A 22,185-nucleotide genomic window follows, 5' to 3' on the forward strand; every position below is an offset into this window, starting at 1 on the left:
AAAAAAAAAAAAAACTGGCTTCGGGACCAGAAGCTCTGTCACTAAGAGCCAGCCCCTCAATCCCAAAGCTTTACCCTTAGTTCTCCTATTTCAATTCCCCTCACAAACTCAAGTCACTGGCTTATGTTTCTAGAGTTTAAGTATAAATAGCAAAGGTGGATACTGTTTTACAGATGTCCAATGTGATAAGAATACCACGTGGTGAGCTTGGCGGGGCCCAGCTCATGAGGAAAGGAAAGATGAGTATGTAAGCATCTTTATTTCCATTAGTCACTCGTTCATTCAACAAATTCATGTTATGCAAGGCTGCCTCCTGTGTGTGGTGCTAGGACAAATGGGAGATGAACCCAATGTGGTCCTGCCCTTGAGGACTTTCCAGTCTAGTATGATGATAAGCCATAAGATACAACTATAATACAAGGAATAAAGTGATACATCCAAAGGAGGATAGAAAAAGAGCCTAGGAGGGGAAACTACAGCGGTACTTGAACCTGAACCTTAAGAGGGTTTTGGGATTTACCTAACCATACCTGAAATACCAGTGTACTTGCCTTATTAGGAACAAAAGTCCTTTTTCTTGATCAAATCCCATTTAAAGTTTGTGTGACCAGAATATTAGGTGCTAGTCTGTTCTAAATTTGCGATTCTTAGAATCTACTGGGGAAGGACATGTGCTTTTCTGGGCTCTGAAAAACAGCTTGAAGAATGGAAAAAATAGATCCTAGTTGGGGATGAGTGATTTTGGGTTCCTGGAACCTTTGCTTTCTTTTAAGACAGCATACTCAATGCAAGTCCCCTCTCTAAAAGGCCTTTTGAATTTGAATGCTTTTCTGGAAATAAACGCCTTTTACCTTTAAATGCCTTTCATCAAAACCTTAGGAAAGGAAGATCAGAGTAACAAGTCTTAGAAAAGAGCCTGTATTTGTCCCTTTTCACGAAATACCTCCAACCTACCGCATAACCCCAAGGTCCCTTTGTTTCTGCCAGCGTTCAGCTCGGCTATTATTTTGATAAGGGACAGGAAAAGTACATCCTTCCCTCACGGTCCTCCTTCCCTCGGTCATTAAAGTCTTAGCACCTAGGTCAGTTGTGGAAACACTTCTGTGCTACCCCATGTCCTCTCAACAACAGAGCCCACGCCCTGGCTCCAGGCTGTGTCAGATTCGTGGAACGTGGCATCACGTTCTGACAGGGGAGCAAGAGGTCAGGAGCCACAAAACAAGCCGGATGAAATCACCAGCCCCGTGAAGGGAGGTGGTGAGAGCAGAGCCCTCCCTGCCGGTCTGGCAACTCCAGCAAAGTCCTCAGAGCTCATCCCACACACTCTCGGTGCGAGTCACTGCCGTGTGTTTACATGAGTAATGGAGCCGTGGGGGGAAGGGAGTTGTAAGCCGCGCGCCGAGCCTCGCAGCTCTCATTTGGAGGAAAGCTGACATCCACACCAAGTTCAGACTTCCAGGGATGTGGCGGGGGAGCAGTCACATGCTGGAGCGTTCCTGAGCACAGGCATCAGTCAGGCAGATGTTTGTCGACTGGAATGGGTAATCGCGACTTTCTCTCTTGGCTTGATTTTGTTTGTGAGCTTGTTTACCTTTGATTATTCCCTGCTGGCTTTCTGAGATGTCCTTTCAGACAAATGTTTCGGGGCTGGGAGGAGAGCAGCTTGGGGAGGGAAAACCTGAGCCCGGGTCGCTTTTGAAACTTTGGCCTCACATTGTAAAGGCTGCTCTGCTTTCCTGGGCTTTCTCAACAGCAAAACTGTTATCCACAGTAGAAGAGCTAAATGAGTCGGATTAATTGTGTTTGTAAAATTAACACAATGTGAAATGTCCTGAAAGCACTGGTTAACTGCGTGACATTTAAGTAAGATTAACAACAATTAAGAGCATTTGTGTTGTTCGGATTAGGCATTGTCATAATCAGAACTTAAAGTAATAAAATAGTGTGGCTTCTTTAAAAGGTTTGAGATAAATTGTTTGGGGCATAATTCACTAGTTTGGTATTTGTTCAAGGGCTGCTTGGTTAGTTGGTTTGTTTTAGTTTTGCTTGACTTGGGTGGCTGATGAAGTTAAATATGAAAGTTGGTGCCGGCTGGCAGAACACTCAGTAAACACCAGCCTTTCATTTTTATTTTTTTTGTGTGTGGCTCCTAGAGGGAATCAAACTCAACATCAAGGACGAAATATAAGTTCCATTTGTATCTTATCTATGGGTTTTAAAAACTGTAAACCCCCACAGACTCAAGCTTACCTCCGTGTGATCTTTGGAAGTTATTTTTAAAAACCCTCAAGATTTTCATAAACAAATATATTAAAAAAGAAAAGAGAGCATGCTGGTTTAAATGTATCTGCCAGATTTGTTAAGATTTGAAACATGCTGGTGGAAATTTTGCTAATAAATACATGTGATAATATTTTCCAGATTGTTATTGTATATGCCGCTCTGAATAGTTAGCTATCTACCTACCTCTGCATAATTTGATGCCTCCAAACACATTCAAAGTGAGATGTTTTCAAACGTTACATTGCTGTGATACCATCCTGGGCTGGCAGATCACTTAGGTTTCTGAAAATAGAATATAAAACAAAACAAAACAAAAAAACAAAGAATGATCTCAAGCCTGGTTCAGGGTTGTCTTTCAATCCAAGATGTTTCCTTTCCAACAGTAGGACAGTGCATTTTCTTTAACATCTTTCTTTAGAACTAAGAGTTTCATTTTATTTATATTAATTAGACATGTTAAAGCGTAACATGGTACAGAAATGTATCATCTACCAAGACGCAGCCCTTCAGAGAAGGAAGCATAAAATGAAGATTGGCTGCCACAGATGTGTGTTTCTCAGCACAGTTAGAGGGAACCACGGTCGGAGGATGCTTGGTCTTTAAGAAGGAAACCCACCCAGATAAAATGTATATAAATTGTTCTCCGTTTGTTTTCAGCGCCAAATCTTAAAGGCAGACCACGCAAAAAGAAATCATGCCCACAGAGAAGAGACTCATTCAGTGGCGTTAAGGATTCCAGCAATAATTCCGATGGCAAAGCCGTTGCCAAGGTACAGTCACTCCTTCCATGGCATTCATTTTGCTGCATCCTTTTTATTTGTATTTTTCTGTGTCTCGGTGGTAGTTTATAATTCAGACTCTTGACTTTGGTCAGAGTCTGAGCTTTCGAAGTGCTCTGCTGTGTCTGTTCCCGCCACCTCCCCGCCCCCTGTGTGTGTGGGGTGTGTGGGGAGGTGTAGACATTTTGATTAGTCAACAGAAAGACTTCCCACCTCCGAGCTTGGCCTGTTGGGTAAAGGACAGATGATTAAGTGCTCACGTCATTGAGGCTGAGATTTCATAGTAGGTGACACAATGACATAGTTTACTCTGCTCGTATCAAAAATAGACCAGCTTAGCCATCCTCTTTCTGAATGTACTCATCTAAATATGTTTCAGAGATTATCAGAGGATGAAATTAGAAATGGTTCAAATTGATCTTTTTGCTTTGTGCTTTCTCCAATGTCATCACTAATTTACAGTAAAGTAAAAAAAGGCACATAGATATTTTATATATATGTGTGTGTGTTACATGTATGTATATACATGTACATGTATACATATACCTATACATATTTATATGTTTTTAAAGATCTCTATTAAAGCAGAATGAACGTCCAAATTCTAGTCTATTTCTAGGGCTCTGTCTTTTTGCCTAACCGTTCCTTGGAATCTTGAAAGTGCATGCCTGAAATATTTAGCACCCAGGCAGGGTGAAGTGTCATTTCATATTTTTAGACTTATCTTTTTCACTTTCGTGGGCTTGGGTCAAATTTCCATGATTCCATGTACGGGGTGTTTGTGTTTAGGCAGTGTTTCTGTGCCAAAGGCAGCAATGGTTCCTTTAGAACCTAAATCGGGGACCACATTTCAGCTGGCACCATGTTTTCAGACCCAAAGACTAAACTTCTGAAAATGCAAACATTTTGATTAGTGATGAATTTGGAAGAATCTTATGTAGAAAAACGGGAATCCAGTCATGTATTGATGATCTTATGTGTATCTGCCATATACTCACCCTACCTAGTAATGACGTAAATCCTAGGCACTCACATTCTACAGATCTTACCTTCAGATATGATTATTTCATCAGGAAGTTCTAGAGACTTTTTGGTTAAGAGTTTTTCATATCTTCCATGATTGCAAAGAGTTGAGATCAGCCAGTATTTTCCATTTTCTGGTTAAAAACAAATCTGTCTTTACTTAAAGATATTTTTGTTCTGCTCTTTTAACATTCTGAAAATGAATTCACATGGATACCAAGAAAGACATCCCTTAGAGCTACCTACCTAGGCCTTAGACTTTGGTCTTGAAGAATGTCAGCAGGAACAGTGCACCCTGTGATGTGGTTTGCAGGCTCCTGCAAGATACTGCAAAATGGAGTGAGAAGGTTTTAGGACTGAAGCATTTGGCCAAGCTTGCACTGGCAGTGTCTTGTGTTGGCGTCCTGCCCCATACCCTTAGGGTGACGTCATGTGTTTACTGCAGCATGTTCTGTACCTGAGCCCAGCAGGCTGAAGCTCCTTCCCATGTCGTTTGGAGTCACTACCAAAGTATGCCTCAAGGAGCTTTATGAAACTCATAAAGTTAATTTGAACAACAGTACCTCTGATGTGTCTTTCCATGGAAGGCAGCTCAGGACTCAACTCAGGCCCACAAAACTAAGGCAACAGCAGCTTGCTCTCCAGATGGGCTGTATTTGATGTTTGCTGACTTTTCCTCCTAAGGAGAGATAACAGTCAAGCTTAGATATTTTTAAGTTACCCCTTCCACCCCACCTCTGCCAGTGCTGACGTTTAGAGTCTTCATGAGAAAATGGATCATTCTCCCATTGTTGGTGTTCTATGGTGAGTGGAGTTGAAAGGTGAATGAACAAATGCCATTCAGCTTCTGGGGACTGGTCTAATTCCCCTGCTCTTCTCAGGATCTGGGATTACAATCCTGATTTAGTTGCTTCTGGTGGTTCTGGTGAGCCCACTTCATCTAGAAGAGAAAGATTGGCAGATTTGAAGTATGGCAGGCTTGACTGTTGGCACCAACAGAAAGATGTAAAATCCCCACAGAATGAACAAGCTACATGTGGGGCGAAGAAGAACATTAAACAGATATTTGTGTCTTCAAATGGTCTTTTCTCATGAAACACCGCAGAAGAGATAACAAACCTGAGACCACCTGACCATTTGCTAAACTGGAAGCAACATTTTAGAGGAAAGTGAGCAACTTGTGACCACAACCTGTATGATTGTTTTTGTTCAAGAATGCCAGAGAGCATTTCTCACTACAGAGAAGGACAACTTCCTAAGGACCCACCGGGTTTGTTGTGTCCGTGAGTGCAAAAACATATCAAGTAGTTTGCCTGTCACCCGCAAAAGGTTCTACTTTCTCAGTGACAACGTGGGAACTAGCTTTGCAAGACCCTGTTTTCTATGAGAGGGAGAATTTGATGGCTTCCCAAGATAGCAAAAGGCACATGGGAAGGAGATTGCTGGTTCTCTAAAGAGGTCATCAGTGTATCCAGCCTAAGCCTTGCTCTTTCCCTGTGTCATAGCAGCAGATCCGGGGCCCAGGCCTCTTCACAGGGTGTTCTATACCAAAGAAATCTTCTTGGCCTAGGTCTCAAATGAACGGTGTATACTGACAGAAGATGAGTGACTTCTCACATCCTGTAAGCATTTTCCAAAGGCCAGAAGTATATAACAGGTGGCTTATATTCTAAAAGCAGCATAAAAAGGGAAACCATGATGTGCAATATGGTCTTTCATGTAAATCAAAAATATTCTTTCAATATTTCACAAATGTTATACTTTCCTTTTTCTTTTTTTTTTTTTTTAGTTTTTTTAATTTCATATGGTCCTCAGAACTCCCCCCAGGGATTATCCTTCCCATTTTACTGAGGACCATCTGAAGGTCGGTCACCTAACAAATTAGTGACCAAATGGAGATTAGAATTCTAGCTTCTTTACTGATGGTTCAGTACGCCTTGATGCCCTAGTTGAAGACTGGATTAGTTATAACTCAGTCCCATGGAGGATGTGGTTAATCTCAAATGGGTGGTGGTTCATTGAAAATGTTAAATGTGGATTCTTTAATTAACACTTCTTCAGTCACCTTGGACGTACTATTCTGCAGGAAACCCAAAGTGCTCAGAGTGAACTCAACAGGTGTGTGGTGTTCAGGCTCGGAAAAACAGATCTTGTAATTGACTATCACCATCAAGAGGCTGAGCTTTCTCAAGGTCAACAGGAAGACTAGCTCCTGTTTCCATTGACACCTGCACTCTAATAATTTAGTAGATTTGTAGGAACTGTCTTTAAAAATACTGAGAATGTTTTGGGTAAATTGTAAAAAAAAAAAAAAAGGAAAGGAACTTGACCTGGTCCTACCCATAAACAGAACAATACTGTAAAGAGCTCATTTGTGATAGAAATGCTATCAAGGTAGTCCAAGAAAGGAAACCACTGCTCACTCCCAGGAATACATGATGGGGAAGCATACTAAGGCTCGGGATGGAGTTCAGTAGGTGGCAGCCTGGCTTCACCTGGAGCCTTTGCTGCAAAGCAGAGAGTCTGAATTACTCTGAACATGATCTGTGCACCCCCTCTGTGATTTCCTTCTGTTTCTGGGCATTTTTTTTTTTTTTTTAATGCAGAAAGTTAATAAGCAACCATCTGAACACTGAGGAGAAACCTCATACACTCTTAACAGTGGTGCTTTTGACCTAATAATATAGATAATTGCCCCATTATCCCTGTATATTTTTTACGGAAGACTCAGCCAGTTTTATGTACAAACTTCAGACCTACTGTTGTTTGTGTAAGAACAGAGTTTGGAGTCAGGCAGACCTGAGTTCTGAGCTCTAAAGCCAGAGTTCTGCCCTTTTGTTAGCCATTTGACAAGGTAAATAACCTCACTGAACTTCAGTTTCCTTGACTGTAAAATGGGACTAAATACTCCCCCCCTTTAGGATTCTTATGAACATTAATGTAGAATATGGGACGCCCACGATACTATTATCTAGCTCCACGTAGGTGTTCAATCAATATTTGTTCTGCCCCTTTACTCAATATGTCAGAGAAGGAATGGTGTTTTTTCAAACTTTGGAAATCACCTGGTTTTCTCTTTTAGTTCTCATTAGATAAGTTACATTTCTAAGCTATAGGCTATCTAATGCCTAGAATTAAGATTTAAGATATGCTTTTTAACCGAAAGTTTTAACTACTAGTTTAATATTTTTATTAAGAGTTTCAATGAAGTACAGTGTTTGAAACCACAAGCCCTAGAGTTAGAGTACTGGTAGTCCCTGACTTATGATGTATTTGAGCTACAACGAATTGCGCTTACCGTACTTACTACCGTCTGTTTTTATTTGGTACATCTTACCGTTAGTAATGTGTACTACATACAGTGTTGCAGTGCATAACTTGCTGATGTTATTGTCAGATGTTCACTTGCAAATGTTCAAAGATCAGATTTATGCAGATACTAATAATAAAAGGCAATAATAATAAAAAATAACAAACAGGTATTTGACTTACGTCAGAACCGACTTACGAAGGAATTGTCAGAACAGAACCGCTACCTGTACCTGGGTTCACATCCCAGACTCAGTACATACTGACTGGATGAACTTGTACATGTTACTCATCCTCCCTGTACCTCAGTCTCTTCTTCTGTGAAAGAAGAATAATAACCTACCTCATTAGGATGGTGAGTGTGAAGTAATACATGAAAAACGCCGAATTAGAACAGAGCTTGGCTACATAGTAAGTACTCAAAAAAGGCCAGATTGCAATAGAGATTAAAACTGGAGTGATTTTACGATTTTTAAAAAGCCAGTAAATTATAGATTTCATTAGAACTTTAGACCCAGCAACTTAAAATCTGGCAGTAAAAAATGATGACAGCATCAAATTTTACAGGATGTTTATCTTCGTAGACGGCAGTGGGTTTATCTTCATATAATGTTACAAGGGGCTAAAGTTAGAAAATATTGTAAATAAAAAACTATAGGGAAAAGAGTTTTAATCCCACTTCTGCAGTCTTTAAAAATTAAAATCTTATCTAGAGGCCCGGTTCAACGAGTTGTGCAGGAAGTTTTATTTTTCCAGGACCAGACTAAAGATATTAAACTAGTGAGTTCACTTGAGAGAATAAGCAATAAAAAAAGCCCTAACAGAGGATGCTTTTCCCTTTAATAAATAAGCAACATCTTTTATGTTGTCAGCGCTTGGAAGAGAGGATTTGCAGGGAAGGAAAAAGAGGGGTCAGAATCTGGAAAAGAAAATCCTGTAGACTGTGTTGGACATTTTTATTCATAACATTTCTCCAGCATTTGCCCTCTTCTTGCCTGATGTTAGATATGGAGAGGTAAGGAATATTGGAATGTGCACATTCCCCATGGGCGCACTTGAACTCCAAGTCTGACCCTTTGTACTTCCCCTTTTTACAATTAAAATAGCTCAGCAACTTAGCGTTATATTTAACAACCATCAAAGGCCTCTTGTAGAACATGCCAGTGAGGAGGGAACATTAGGTTGGCAGCTCGATACGCCCAGCTCCATGTTCACTTCTAGTGTAGAAGGACGAATATCTGGCCCATTTACCACCATTTGTTTTTTAGTTATGGAGCTTTTCACTAATACTTCTTGGGTTTTTAACTGACCTCTGCTCTCCTTGTGGGAAGTTAACATCTCATTATATTCCCAGAATCCCTGGGTGGTGCAAACAGTTAACGGAATCAACTACTAACCAAAAGGTTGGAGGTTTAGGTCCACCCACAGGTGCCTTGGGAAAAAGCCTAGAGATCAGCTTCTGAAAAAACCAACCATGGAAAACCCTTTGAAGCACAATTCTACCCTGAGACACATGGGGTGGCCATGAGTCAGGATTGACTCAACAGCAGCTGGTTTTATTTTATTCCCAGAGCTGACTGAAAAGTAAGAGACCCTCATTAAAGTGTGGGGTCTTTTGTATCCTACTAAGAGCTCAGCTGCTAACCAAAAGGTTTGCAGTTCAAATCTACCAGCTGCTCCTAGGAAACCCTATGAGGCAGCTCTACTCTGCACTATAGGGTGACTATGAGTTGGTATCAACATGATGACAACAGGTTGGAGAGTGTGTCTGGGCATCACTCTGGGGTCACAGACAGCTGGAACCTTGCTGCTATTCCTGATGCCAGTATGCCCTGGCATTGATATGCTTATGTTTTTCAAGGTTGCTGGAGAGAGTTATCAACTAGATGCGTTTACTATGAAGAAATAAACTTGCCTGTCATTTTGATACGAAGTGCCAGATATGGAACTATCAGTTAAGAAGGCAGAATTTGTCCAAGGGCATGTTAACTGATGGTGCCCCTTAGGAAAATAAAGTGATAAAGAGCAGAAGAATGGATCCAGTTAGATCTAACACTGTTGCTGGTTTCGTGTCAATGTAACTATAAAAACAAACCAAACCCATTATTGTCGAGTCAATTCTGACTCATAGCGACCCTATAGGACAGAATAGAATTGCCTCATAGGGTTTTCAAGGAGGAGCTGGTAGATTCGAACTGCTGCAGAGGAGTCCAAAAGAGGGTTGGTAAGCAATGGACCACTGGCCATTTGTTTCTATTTAAATAAAGTTTATTGAAGTACCACGCCCATCTGTTTCCATATTGGCAATGACTGTTTTCACACTACCCCAGCAGAACTGAGTAGTTGTGACAGAGACTGTATGGTTTGAAAGCCTACAGTATTTATTATCTGGCCCTTTATAGAAAGTTTGCCATGCCCTGGTCTAAGACAATTCATATTTAGTGATGTCTCTAAAAAGCTATCATGGAACCAGAGTGATTTACTAGTTCAGATTTCCCAATTCAATGAAAGGTGTCACTAGCGATGTCTTTGTAAGCATTACAAGGCTAACTTGATGTGTCGTATATTCTCTTTTCCAGGTGAAATGTGAGGCCAGGTCAGCCTTGACCAAACCGAAGAATAACCATAATAACTGTAAAAAAGTTTCAAATGAAGAAAAACCAAAGGTTGCCATTGGTGAAGAGTGCAGGGCAGATGAGCAGGCCTTCCTCGTGGCACTTTATAAATACATGAAAGAAAGGAAAACGCCAATAGAACGAATACCCTATTTAGGTTTTAAACAGAGTAAGTATACTTGTTTTCATTTTTTGAAATATCAAAGCTGTTCAGATTCTTTGAATTGGAAAAAAAAAATTGACTCAAGAGATTATGTTGAAATCCTAATTTGGGGCTGGTGCCCTGTGTTTATACTAAATGTAGAAGTTGTCCAAGCCAGGCATTTTTCCCCTGCCTTTTTCCGCTACATTGTTCCCTTCTGGGGCAGTTGCAGGGAGATATTTATAGGTTTGAATCCACTGATTATGACTGGAAATAGACATGTTGAAAGTTTTTCATTTTCTGTTTTGTCAATCTCAAGTGTCTCTAACGCCTTTCTTCTGAGATAATAATATGACACAGCTTTATCAGGCACAGATGTTGCCTGTAAAAGACAGCTTTTAAAAGGAGGACATTTAAAGGTGGACAGAACAACCACAAAGAGAAAACATATTCCCTAAGCCCCACATTTGTTAAGAGATAAAAATCTGCCTTCAGAGGAAACAAGAAATACGCAAATTTGAACAGGGGGCCCTGTTTTGAGTGACTTTGACGTGTATGTTTTAAGTGTCATCGTTTATTTGTAAGTGGAACAGGGGATGCAGAGCTAAGCAGAATTCCTTATAAAAAGAGAAGAAACCCAGATCCTCTGCTGATTTTGCAACCAAATATATATTTTGCCTGTGTCTGGATTTAGCAGCTCACAAAGCGATGAGCCCCTGGCTTGAAATATTATTTTCTCCAAACGTATCTTCCTAGATTAAAACCATGTGTCATTTTGATGAAGAATGTCAAACCTGTATGTTTTACATAACAATTTACATACCTAATAGCACTTGGCACTGATTGCAACAGAACACTCGCAGCCATTATCAACTTATATAACTACGAATGATTACAATGTTTGTCTGAAAACTGGTTGCTTGAAATAGAAGTAAAATTAATGTACTATGAACAGCTTTGTTGCATTATGCATTGGTTCAGATTAAATCAAGGCCGAGGCACGGCTCTTGATAGCTTTGAAATAGTACAAGGTTCAATGAGGCTTTGAGAACGTGTTGTGTCAAAACAGCCCTTTTTTTTTTTTTACTATTATTTTCATTTTATTCTTCATTTCCCTTGCCAAGGAATTACTTGAAGTTCAATTTTCTCCCCTTGTAAAAGAATTGTATCCATAGCAGCCCCATTCCATGGTATTTGGTACAAATGAACAGGGTTGCTAGCAATTTGGCATAGTTGTTTTACAGAATAAACATACGCAAACTCTGTAAAGAGAAACCTGTTTAAATATATATTTATAAATAGAAACTTGTCTATATATTATATGCACGTGATATATATGTATGAGTGCACAGTTAAGTTAGGGGACTAAGTGGTTTCATTGCTCAGTTCCTTTGTGAACGAATGTCTTCCTCGGCCCCTTTTGATCTGATATCACTTCCGCCTCCTGTTTGAAATATTTGTTTTCCTGGTTGTTGGAAGGCACCGTGTGTTTGTGCAATACGGTATGAGACTTTAATATAGTACTGCCATCTATTATGGAGGCAATCATAATTGTCTTGGCTGTTATTTATTTACTATGGAAAGTTCTTATCTGAGGGAAGCATTATGTTACCATTTAATGCCTTCTTTTTTTAAGGGTTGAACGAAACCAACCCCACCTTGGAAATCACACACTTTTTTCCCAAGAACCATCTAGCTTAGCTTTTCTTGCCTTGTTGATGGCAACAGGACTAACGTTGTATTGTCCTTTATCCTAAAAGTAGAACCATTTCCATAGTTCTGTGACTGTTCCTTAAGAACTATTTTAAGTAGTCATAATATATCCTGTTGTTGAATGCCCTTTGGTAAATTGTTTCCTAAAAACTTAGCTCTCTGGGGTACGTTAGTATGTCTTTTTTTTTTCCTCTTTCTCATTGAAAAAAAAATAAAATGTTTTAATTGACATTTCTTGGAAATATGTTAATGTAATGCTTATCTAAATACTTATTGTCCCTCTAACAGTTAACCTTTGGACTATGTTTCAAGCTGCTCAAAAACTGGGAGGATATGAAACAGTAAGTGTTTAAGCAACTTAAATGAAATAATTTTGCAATCTGACCCCCCCCCCGCCCTCCCCCGACCAAAATGGAGAAAATGCAGAAGCAAACCGTCATTGACTGCCTTTTCAAATGGCTCTACACTTTTGGGGGTTTATTGGGCCACTTTGGGAAACAGTCCCAATTAGTTCCAGGTTTGGCAAAATTGTCCACTTGTCGTAAAAACTACAAGTGGAAAACATATGTAACTCTCCCCTGTCAGGGAAATGAGTTGGGTCTGTAATTTTTTCCCATGTTGAGAAAGGGCTATTATTGTACAACAAGCCAAGATTGCATAAAAGAAATTTCCCTTGGCAACATACCTGACATCTGTTCACGTCTAATATGGGAAATGTATTAAAGGCTTTCAAAAGTAATCAGCATTGGCCATTAAGGAATAGAATGCAGCAGAGTCTTCTCTCATTCTAGGGCAAAGAAGCTTTATTAGACAAGGGTCAGTGCCACATAAACAGGAAGTTATCAAACTTATTCAGAACAGGCTCTGACACTCTTTATCGGCTAATTCTAACTGACAGGCATGGGTTATTTTTAGCCCACAGGAAAATTTGATGGCCCGGATTTTTATAGCATGTATTTTCAACCAGTAAAATGTGAGCGTAGCAAATGAAGATTAAAATCTTGAAATAAGAAGAAAGAACTGCATTAATATAGCACACAGAGATGACATCTGTAATAAAAATCAATTGACATAGGAAGATGTCGTCATTGGGAATAATTTCTGCTGCATGCAATGATCAGATTAAGTTGTGCAGTTTCTTCTCCAATTGAATAAGAAATTTTTTTTTTCTTTCCTTAAAAAGTAATCTGGGATATCTCTGTACTGTAGTGAAATGACAGTAAGAGACACAAAGTCAAGAAAATGAAATTATTTTAGCTCAAACATAATAGCCAGTGTTTCTTGCCAGATAAAGCCTATTGTTCCACAGCCTAATAGAATGATTTGATGTCAGGGACTTGGGATGGGAAAAAGGTGGCCAGCATTATGGTATTCAGATAATCTGGTGTTTAGAGTAGAGGCATCTGCCATGCATTCTAGCTAAAAAAAAAATGTTATGTAAATATACATGGATACCAAATGTTTTATTTAATATATAGGGTATATGTCTGTGTTTTCTAAAGGAATATAATGCTCAAATGAAGTACATATCAATGGGCATTTCATAGACATGAATTTACTTGAAATATTTATTTTATCAAGTGCCCTATATACAAATAAATACTGTAATTTTTCACTTGGTTGGGTCTGTTGATAGGACCAGGAGGTCGACTCCTCACCACTGCGGCTTGTAGTTTTGCAAAATCCTGAGCTAATTATAGCTTTCATCGATGTGCAGAATATGATTACTCATTCAGGGTTAGTCTCATAAATTTAGGAATCAGCCTCAGAGCCCAGACTTTTATTGTTACGGATAGGAATACATGTTTTTATGAACTGTGACTGCAGATAGTTACATGATATTGCACAATATTGTGAAATGTCTTTTGAAACCCAGGAACTTTTTGTTATTCACTGATAGGGAGAGTGCCAGTAAATTGCACAGAATCAGTTTTTCCTGCTTTTGTATCTTCTGTGTCTTTATGAGGTTTCCTTTGTTTTTTTTTTTTTTTTCGTACAACAGCAAGATGGTGTATAGTATACAGAAGAAGCTTCTGATAAGTTTCAGGGTGTTAGAGGTGCTGTTTGAACAAAGAGTATTTATTCCCTTGTTGAGTGGATGCATGAATGACCACACAATCAGCAAACCACCTGACCACACATATACTGAGTACCTTGTGTGTACAAGGCATTGTGTTAGACACTGTTAAAGATACAAAAATATCTAGGCCAGTGGTTCTGGTCCTTAAGTTGCTTACCATCTGGGAAAGGTGGTAATTATAAATAAAGTGCGAAAAGATCAGTGCCCTCTACGTATAAAGTACTTCCTCATTTGGAGATGAAGGAAAGGCAAGCTGGAAGGCTCTGATGCCTTTAGAGCAGAATCTTGGGGAATGGATAGAATTTAGACAGGGATGCTTATGGTCTTCTAGGAAAAGGGAATCAAATGGGAAAAAAAGAAGTATGGAGTTAGAATAAAGTTAGGTAGAGTTTGAGTAACTTAGAAGGACTAGATGGCTAGGACAAGCATGCATGAATGGGAGTCTTCAGAGAGATAGATGGAAAGAAGATGGGGCCAAGTGAGAAAGGCTGTTGAATGCTAAGCCCTGGAATTTCTCAGTAGGCAGAGGAAAGGGGTGGTAACATGCTAAGAGTTGTGCTTTGCCACTTATTCTGCTTCAGTGTGTGTATGTAGGGGTAGAGAGGCTAGGGTGAGGGAATATTGAAAGCCAGATTGGAATCTGCCTTCCATCTGGTTATGAGCTTCATGTCCCTTCAGAAAAGCCACAGAAAGGACTGGCGCCCTTTGGCTTTGCCCTGCTCACCTTCCCCCTCCACTCACCCTTCACCTCCCTCATCGTTCATGGAGTCCCTGTCTTCTTCACGACATCCCAGGATTTTTTTCTTTTTTTTCGTTTTTCTCATCTCAGGCAGTAAATCTACATAGGTATCTTAATATAAAATCTACAGGTGTTCTCACACACTGGATAAGGCCCACTGATGGGATTTTGTCTGACCTGAATAGAGCTTTTGAAGAAATATTTTCTTTATAAATGTCTTACACTACCTGTTGACCCTGTAGACACTTAAGTCAGCCACTGCAATTCTACATTTACACTTTTGAAACTCCTAAGTACAGCCTCTGTGGGAGAAAGATGTGGCAGTCGCCTTTCTTAACGATTACAGCCTTGGAAACCCTGTGGGCAGTTCTACTCTGTCTTATAGGGTCACTATGAGTCCAAGTCAACCCCATGACAAACAGGTTTGATTTTTTGGGTGTTAAGTACAGAATGCGTTTTTCTGTTGTGTATTTTGACTAATAAAACTGTGAGATGTTCTGTGAGATTTTATTTTGAAGCTAGTCCGAGAGATGTACAAATAAAATCCAAAATCTGAGAACTTTAGTTGTGATCACAAAATTATTAGAGGATACTTATCTGGAAGATTATCTGATATCTGAAGCAAGGGTGGACTCATAACCATTTAGAGTTCAAAAGAGATCTTAGAATCTTCTAGATCAGTGGTTCCCAAAGGCTAATCCAAGAGCTGGTACTCAAGTTTTCAATAAGGAACTTTAAAGGATATGTAGTTGTCTAGGCCCACTCTGAGATATTTAGGTATTTACTCGGGTGGGGCCTGGGCCTGAGAATCTGAGAATTTATTTTAAGCTTCCCAGGTGATGTTAATTCAAAGCCATTGGTAGCATGATTATCAACACTTAGCTTCATGGCTCTTAGCTTCAAAATGTCACCTCCATCTAAGTCAAGTATCAAATAATAGAAAATTGTCTCCATGCTGCTGCTATACCACCGTGCCAGAATGCTAACATTTGCTTGGCTCAGGAACAGCACAAAGTTTCCGACTAGTATTTTTCCATTTGTTAAAGTGGTAATCTAAGTTATAATAGCAGACATTATTTTTCTTTGGGACTCAGTAAACTATTTTCATTTGAATAAGGAAATGTTGAGCACCCTCACGTTTGTATTTTTCCTGAATTGGCCTTTGTGCAAAAAAGGTTGCTTGCCCTGCTCTAGGCAAAGCCTCACTTTACAAATGAGAAAACCGAGGCACAGGGAGATGGAATGAATTGCATGAAGTCATTGTGGTGGTCTTCAAATTCTGACTTGCTGAGAATTTTGTGTGCAACTGTTTAACCCTCCATAGCATTACTGGAAAGAAAGAGATTCAGGAATGACCATTCTTTGTGTCTTCCATTCCCAGCAACCTCTTACATACCTAGAGCAACGTCTGTGTTTTTAGGTGATGTTTTGGGAAAAGGAGCTAATAACTAATAACCTACATTCGTTAGTAGCGCCTTTCAGTCCTTTTTCGTACCTAATGTGAACCTGACCATATATATTAATTAGCTGAGATTTTCTGATTCTTGAGAAAAATGTGTGAACTTTGGAGGCAGGTTAAGAAGTCTGAATGAGGGTAAATATCCCGCAGTAGTCAAAACTTGCAAGTATAAAATTTGTAGATGTATTGCATCTGTTGTTAACTTGTGATTGGATAAAGACATCTCTCTGGAATCCCTTCTGGTTATAAAAAGAGGCCATCTTAATTGGCTTGTTTTTGTTTGTGGTTATAAACTATTCCAAACCTTCTGGTTTGAATTGCGGATTATGGATTATTTCATTTCAGTCCTTCACAACCCTCAAATTGAATTAAAGAAAAAAAAGGGGCAGAAGTTTTATTTTAAGCCTTTATAGCCTTCCACTAAAGGCTATATTTTTTACTCTCTTGGCCTCCTCTGCGTTTTCTGGAAATGCATATGGTATCTGTTCATCCTTAGGTTTAGAGATCATAAATGTATTAAATGGATTTGATTTCCTAAAAAAGCAGTATCTCGGCATTCTGATTGGTTGGCACTGAGGACCCATCACTTGCAATCATATATCCAACTCTTCCTAGCAAATATGTTAGAGCGTGGGTCACCTGCAGCTGAAGAGGCAGAACTGGATAAAGCTTTGTCCAGTGAGCTCAAGAAATCTTCACTATAATTTAGTGTCTGGTGAAGCAATTAAAGCTCGCAGAGTAGCTTGGGATACAGCCTTTTGAGAGTGGTTTGCTAAAGTGATTTCCACTTGGCTAACCATTTAATGGCAAGCCAGAGGCAATATTTGGAGAGAAGGTAGAATAGGGAAATGGGTCTTGAGTGAATCTTATCCTAGAGGCCAATGACCATGCACAAGGGTGCTTTCTAAGAATGTCAGCTACAGCCCCCTCCCTACGGATGAGACAGGACCACTGTTTTTCATCTGGGAGAAGAAGTCACCTGGCTTCTTGCTGGATGAATTCAGCTTTGACATCAAATTCTGGTTTTGACATCATTTTCAAGACATTCTCTGAATCTAACCCTGGTCTTTGGACAGACAAAGCCTCTTGCTTAATTCAAAATTCTCAAGGCCAAAGATGATGTCATGTAGTTTTGAAAGGCTCCAGTTCCTGGAGTACTACCAGGAAAAAAAAGTCATCTTCCTTGAATTCAGGCCGCCCTCAAGGTGTCCTGAGAACGAGGCTGTTTCCCCAAGCCGCCTGGGCAGCATCACTCGCAGGCAAACCCTTCTCCTGGCTTCGACATTTCCTACATGTTCTTAAACCTCAGCAGAACATACCTAGAAGATTTCTGATTGCTCTTTCTTCAACCTGGCCTCAGAAATACCATGGTTATTTCTTTTATGCAACTTTAAATGGTAGAGAAATCAACTCCCCAAGATAAAGTGTTAGGTTAAAATAGTGGCTTTCTACTTTTTTTCTTTGTTTTTAAGTAACAGGATCTTTTCATCAGACCAAATTGTGGAAGGGACAGATTCCTTTCCCATTCACTGGGCCCGTTTTCTTGGCAGGAATGGTGGGGTGTGTGGAGACTTAGTTGCAGGCCACCTTTAAGACACCTGAGTTCTGAAGCACACAGTTTGAAAACCACTCTGTTAAACCCGTTGCCATTGAGTAGTTTCCGACTTATAGCTAGTCTATATGACAGAGTAGAACTGCCCCATAGAGTTTCCAAGGAGTGCCTGGCGGATTCGAACTGCCAACCTTTTGGTTAGCAGCCATAGCTCTTAACCACTATGCCACCAGTGTTTCCACCACTATATTGGTAAGCAATAAAACTGCAGTGAAGATGATAGGGGTAGAGTGCTTTTCACAGAGATCTTTGGATCTTACCCACACTAGGAAAAGAATATTCAAATGTCTTCAAAGAAAGGTTAAAAATTTCACAGGCGACCCGATTGGGTATGACCTGCTCAAGTAAAATCTTGTTTTATCATTAATTGTATGGGTTTATGCTTTCTGTTAAATTATAAGCCCTGGAAAGCAGTAACCTCTGTTTTTCATCGTACCTCTCCATCCTCCGTCTTCCAACCCCCACCAGCTTCTTCTGTGCCTCTGTCCCCAGCACTGTGCCCTATAAGGATGTACCACAGTAGATGGGTCGATGTCATGAATATCTGTCACTTGTAGAAGGTGACAGGGGATACACCATTCAAGAGAAATAACTGCTTGGATGGGTTTAAGTAGTTTCCTTTAGGAAACAAAGATCCAGAAGTTCTTTGTATCCTTAAAAACTGAAAATAAGGCCAGACTGAAACCTGAATGGTGACCATTGTAGGTTTGGAAAATGAGAGGATTTAGACAGTTTTTGCCTTATCACCTGTGATTAGCTTTTGAATTAAAAGTACATCAGGAGACAAAAATAGAGAGAAATATGTACCCAGGAGGATTGTGTACTTGAAAGCATTTAACAGTTGAGAAGAGCACATTTTACGACTTGCCTGTGGAAAGAGAATATCTCAAAATGACTTGATTCATCCAGGTCGTCCAGTGGAAACTCATTAACAGAGAGACCACTTTACCGACGGCCCAGCACTTTCTTCACTCCAGATGAGCCCACACTGGTAAAAACTTCATTTAAGCAAAAGAACTTGCTAGCAGGGGGCTGACAGACCCCTAGCCAGCTGCACCAAGCCTATTAACACTGAACGGTGCTAGATGGTGGTTTCCTGGTGCCACAGTTTCAACCCTAGTGTGAGAAAGACTTTTTCCCTTTTGATAGTTCATTATTCATTCTTAAAGAAGTCTTGTCATTTCTACGATCAGCAAGTGTTTAACAGAGCGTTCCCTAGCCTAGCTGGTGGGTTGTGAGAGGAAGACATGGTCAGTCTTCACACATTAAAAGACCCTTTCGGCAGTGGACTCTTTATTCCTTCATTGCGTTTTTTCACAATCTGTTCTTACTTTGTTTATGTATTTGTTCACTTATTTATGTTAGCCTCTCCCACTCGAATGCAGTCTTCTTCTGTGTTGGGTCTGTTTTTCATTGTAGTATCCCAGCCGCTAGCACAGTCCCAACAAATTAGAGATGCTCCAGAAATTTGGCGAATGAATGGATGAGTGAGTGGATGGATTCTGATAGAATTAGAACTCACCAGTGACTCAGTGGTGAACATAATAGAGAACTTCTCTTCTAACTATAGACACAAGTGGCCAGGATAGAAGGAACCATAGTTTTACTTGATGCTTTGAGAGGGTGAAGTCTCGGAGCACTGTTAACCCAGCCCAACACACCCCACTTAAATTCTTGTTGATCTAGTAGCTATGATATTTCCCCACTGGTTGAAGACCCAGAACTCAAAGTTGAGAACTCATAGCAGAAACTTGATTCCCAAAGTCACCTGCCTCATTTGAAGGAAAGGGCCCTGGAGTTGCGAGATCTCTTATGTTATTCTGATGTAGAAGCTGCTTTGATACAGTGGAAAGAAGCTTCTCTTGGGGCCACAAGACATTGCTGTGAGTCCTGGCTTTGCCACTCTGCCACTGTCTGTCCTTGGGCAAGTCACAGAACATCTCTGAGTCTAACTTCCTTTGGTGGTTTCTTTGGAAATTGATTACAGAGACATACATAGGTTGTTTTCTGGCTCTTCTGGGCTCCCCAGGATCCGCACACCTCATTTAGGTAAAGGGAATATGAAGGTGTATTTCAAGGCATCGAGCATTCCTGGGGAAACCCTGGTGGCATAGTGGTTATGTGCTACGGCTGCTAACCAAAGGGTTGGCAGTTCAAATCTGCCAGGCGCTCTTTGGAAACTCTACAGAGCAGTTCTACTCCGTCCTATAGAGTTGCTATGAGTCGGAATTGACTCCATGGCACTGGGCTCAGTTTTTTTTGGTTTAGCATTCCTGAATAGTGCAAATGGTCAACATGCTCAGCTACTAACCAAAAGGCTGGAGATTTAAGTCAAACACAGAGGCACCTTGGAAGAAAGTCTTAGTGATCTCCTTCCAAAAAAAAAAAATCAGCCATAGAAAAACCTGTGGAGCATAGCTGTAATCTGACACACATGGGGTCTCCATGAGTTGGAGTTGACCCGACGGCAACTGTTTTATTATTATCATTATTCCAAGGGTTATGAGGAATAACATAGATACTTGAGGAATAACAAGAGTGGGATCCTGTTTCTTCTTGCATGATGCACAAAACTTTTGAATAGATCAACCAAAACTGTACTAGTTAAAAGGTAGGAAGAAGAGTGTAATTAAATATAAAATAATTATCAAAATATGTATTTGAAAGGGGTTTGAAACCATATATTATAATCTCAACCAAGGTATACGTTAAGATTTTATTTTCAGTTAATACCTGCTAGTGGATCTAAGAGGTAGTTCTTTCTAATGAGAACCATCGAAACAAATTGGTTCCTGAATGCTTCATGGGGAATTGAACAATGCAAAAATAACCTTGTCTCTAGGTCCTACATGGGCCTGTTGAGAAGGGCTTATGGAAATAAAGGTGTTCTTTGTATTTATAATGGAAAAGGTACCATTTACCCTATAATATTTAGCTACCCATCTCCTCCTTCTTAGTTTGCAGTTACAGAGCTTGGGTTGCAAGTTGAGTTTGTGTGTGTGTGTGTGTGTGTGTGTGTTTTTTTTTTTTTTCCTGATTGCTGCCTTTAGCCCCTTGGTGAGCTCCACTGGCAGCTCTGTGGGTATTTTTTCAAAAGAAGCCTCTTGCCCTGATTATATTAAATGTCACGGCCCCCTTTGTGACGCTTTTGTCTTATGCACATTCCAGGAACAGAATTTTCCTGTAATCCTGTTGGACCCCAGCACTTGTTCTGTCTTCCTCGTTTCTAGGAAACACTAGACTTGCTTGGACGTAGTAAATGACGGGGTTTCCCCAAATTAATCACATGCCAGATCTTGCATCCATTATTTTGCAGAATCTTAATTTATGTACAAAAAAGAAAGACAGACCATAGTATGCATTTCATTTTATTGCAAGTTGTTTGTTTTTATTCACCAAGTTCAATAATATGTATAGTTTATGTTTTAACATTGGAATATGTTAGTTTTCACAGGATTTGATCAATATCCCATTTTTCTGACCTAAGTGAGTAAAAATAAACAGCTTGTGACCGAGGCACTTTCGGATTTTGGTTTTGTTTTGCTGGTTAGAGGAGCTGGCGTAAAAATGTAGCCTGAGATGACCGTAAATTCCACAACCAGTTTGATCTTTTTAATTAATTTTTATTGCCATTCTATTTCGTTTTTTAAACACATCCCATGGTTCAAAAATCAGAAGATACAAAATCATGTTTGGTGAAATGTTTCTCTTTTCATCTATGTCCCCAGCCACCCATTTCCACAGCCCTCAGGCAACTAACATTAATTCAGATTCGTTTAAACTGGTGAGCTCAGATACATTTTAGCTAAAATCTGGTTTTATTTTGATGCATTATCACATGACATAAAGAAACAGGCTATGAGTTTGGCACCTTGGGGGCAAATGACTATGTGGATATTCAGGGAGATGCTTTAGATGAAAATGCACTAAAGGTAACAATATGGAGCTACAGGTAGAATTTCATCTTTATTGTAAAGCAAAGGGCCAAAAGTGAGATCTCACCATAAAACCAGGAGTCTCCCCATATACTCATTTGGACTTCTCTGTTTCTAGAACAGACTGTCTCTTCTGACTGTTGCATATGTATTGAAGCCTGGCGTTGTGAATCTTTTACGATGTAAGATTGAATTTCCCATTGCCATTTTTGCAGATAACAGCCCGCCGTCAATGGAAACATATTTATGATGAATTAGGCGGTAATCCTGGGAGCACCAGTGCCGCCACGTGTACTCGCAGACATTATGAAAGGTAAGAAACCCTTTTTTGGGAAGCCCTTGCTTCTTGCTTAATTAAAAGCGTGCTTGTTGGAAGAAGCTCCTGGACAAGGATGAGACAAAGAAAGTCTAAAGGACTCTTTAGGAAACAGAAAATATCTCTCTGGCATTTTCCTTTACTTGGTGATTTTTTTTAAGGTGAGGAGGCTTTCTCTAG

At 39.9% G+C, this 22,185-nt stretch overlaps 1 protein-coding gene across 2 annotated transcripts in view; it reads left to right on the forward strand.

Moving 5' to 3' along the window:
- Positions 1–22,185, forward strand: part of ARID5B (AT-rich interaction domain 5B) — a 200,918-nt gene that overhangs the window by 152,107 nt on the left and 26,626 nt on the right. The window contains exons 1-5 of one of the 2 annotated variants that reach the window (XM_010589144.3): positions 4–1,541; positions 2,941–3,053; positions 9,974–10,178; positions 12,153–12,205; positions 21,905–22,002. In XM_010589144.3, the coding sequence (XP_010587446.1) occupies positions 1,538–1,541; positions 2,941–3,053; positions 9,974–10,178; positions 12,153–12,205; positions 21,905–22,002 (473 nt within the window). In that variant the 5' untranslated portion in view covers positions 4–1,537. Of the gene's footprint in view, positions 1–3; positions 1,542–2,940; positions 3,054–9,973; positions 10,179–12,152; positions 12,206–21,904; positions 22,003–22,185 lie in introns of those variants that run through there. The other variant, XM_003409283.4, reaches the window with a different exon arrangement.

This window comes from Loxodonta africana, chromosome 16 (assembly GCF_030014295.1).
Source record: "Loxodonta africana isolate mLoxAfr1 chromosome 16, mLoxAfr1.hap2, whole genome shotgun sequence".
Lineage (NCBI taxonomy): Eukaryota > Metazoa > Chordata > Mammalia > Proboscidea > Elephantidae > Loxodonta > Loxodonta africana.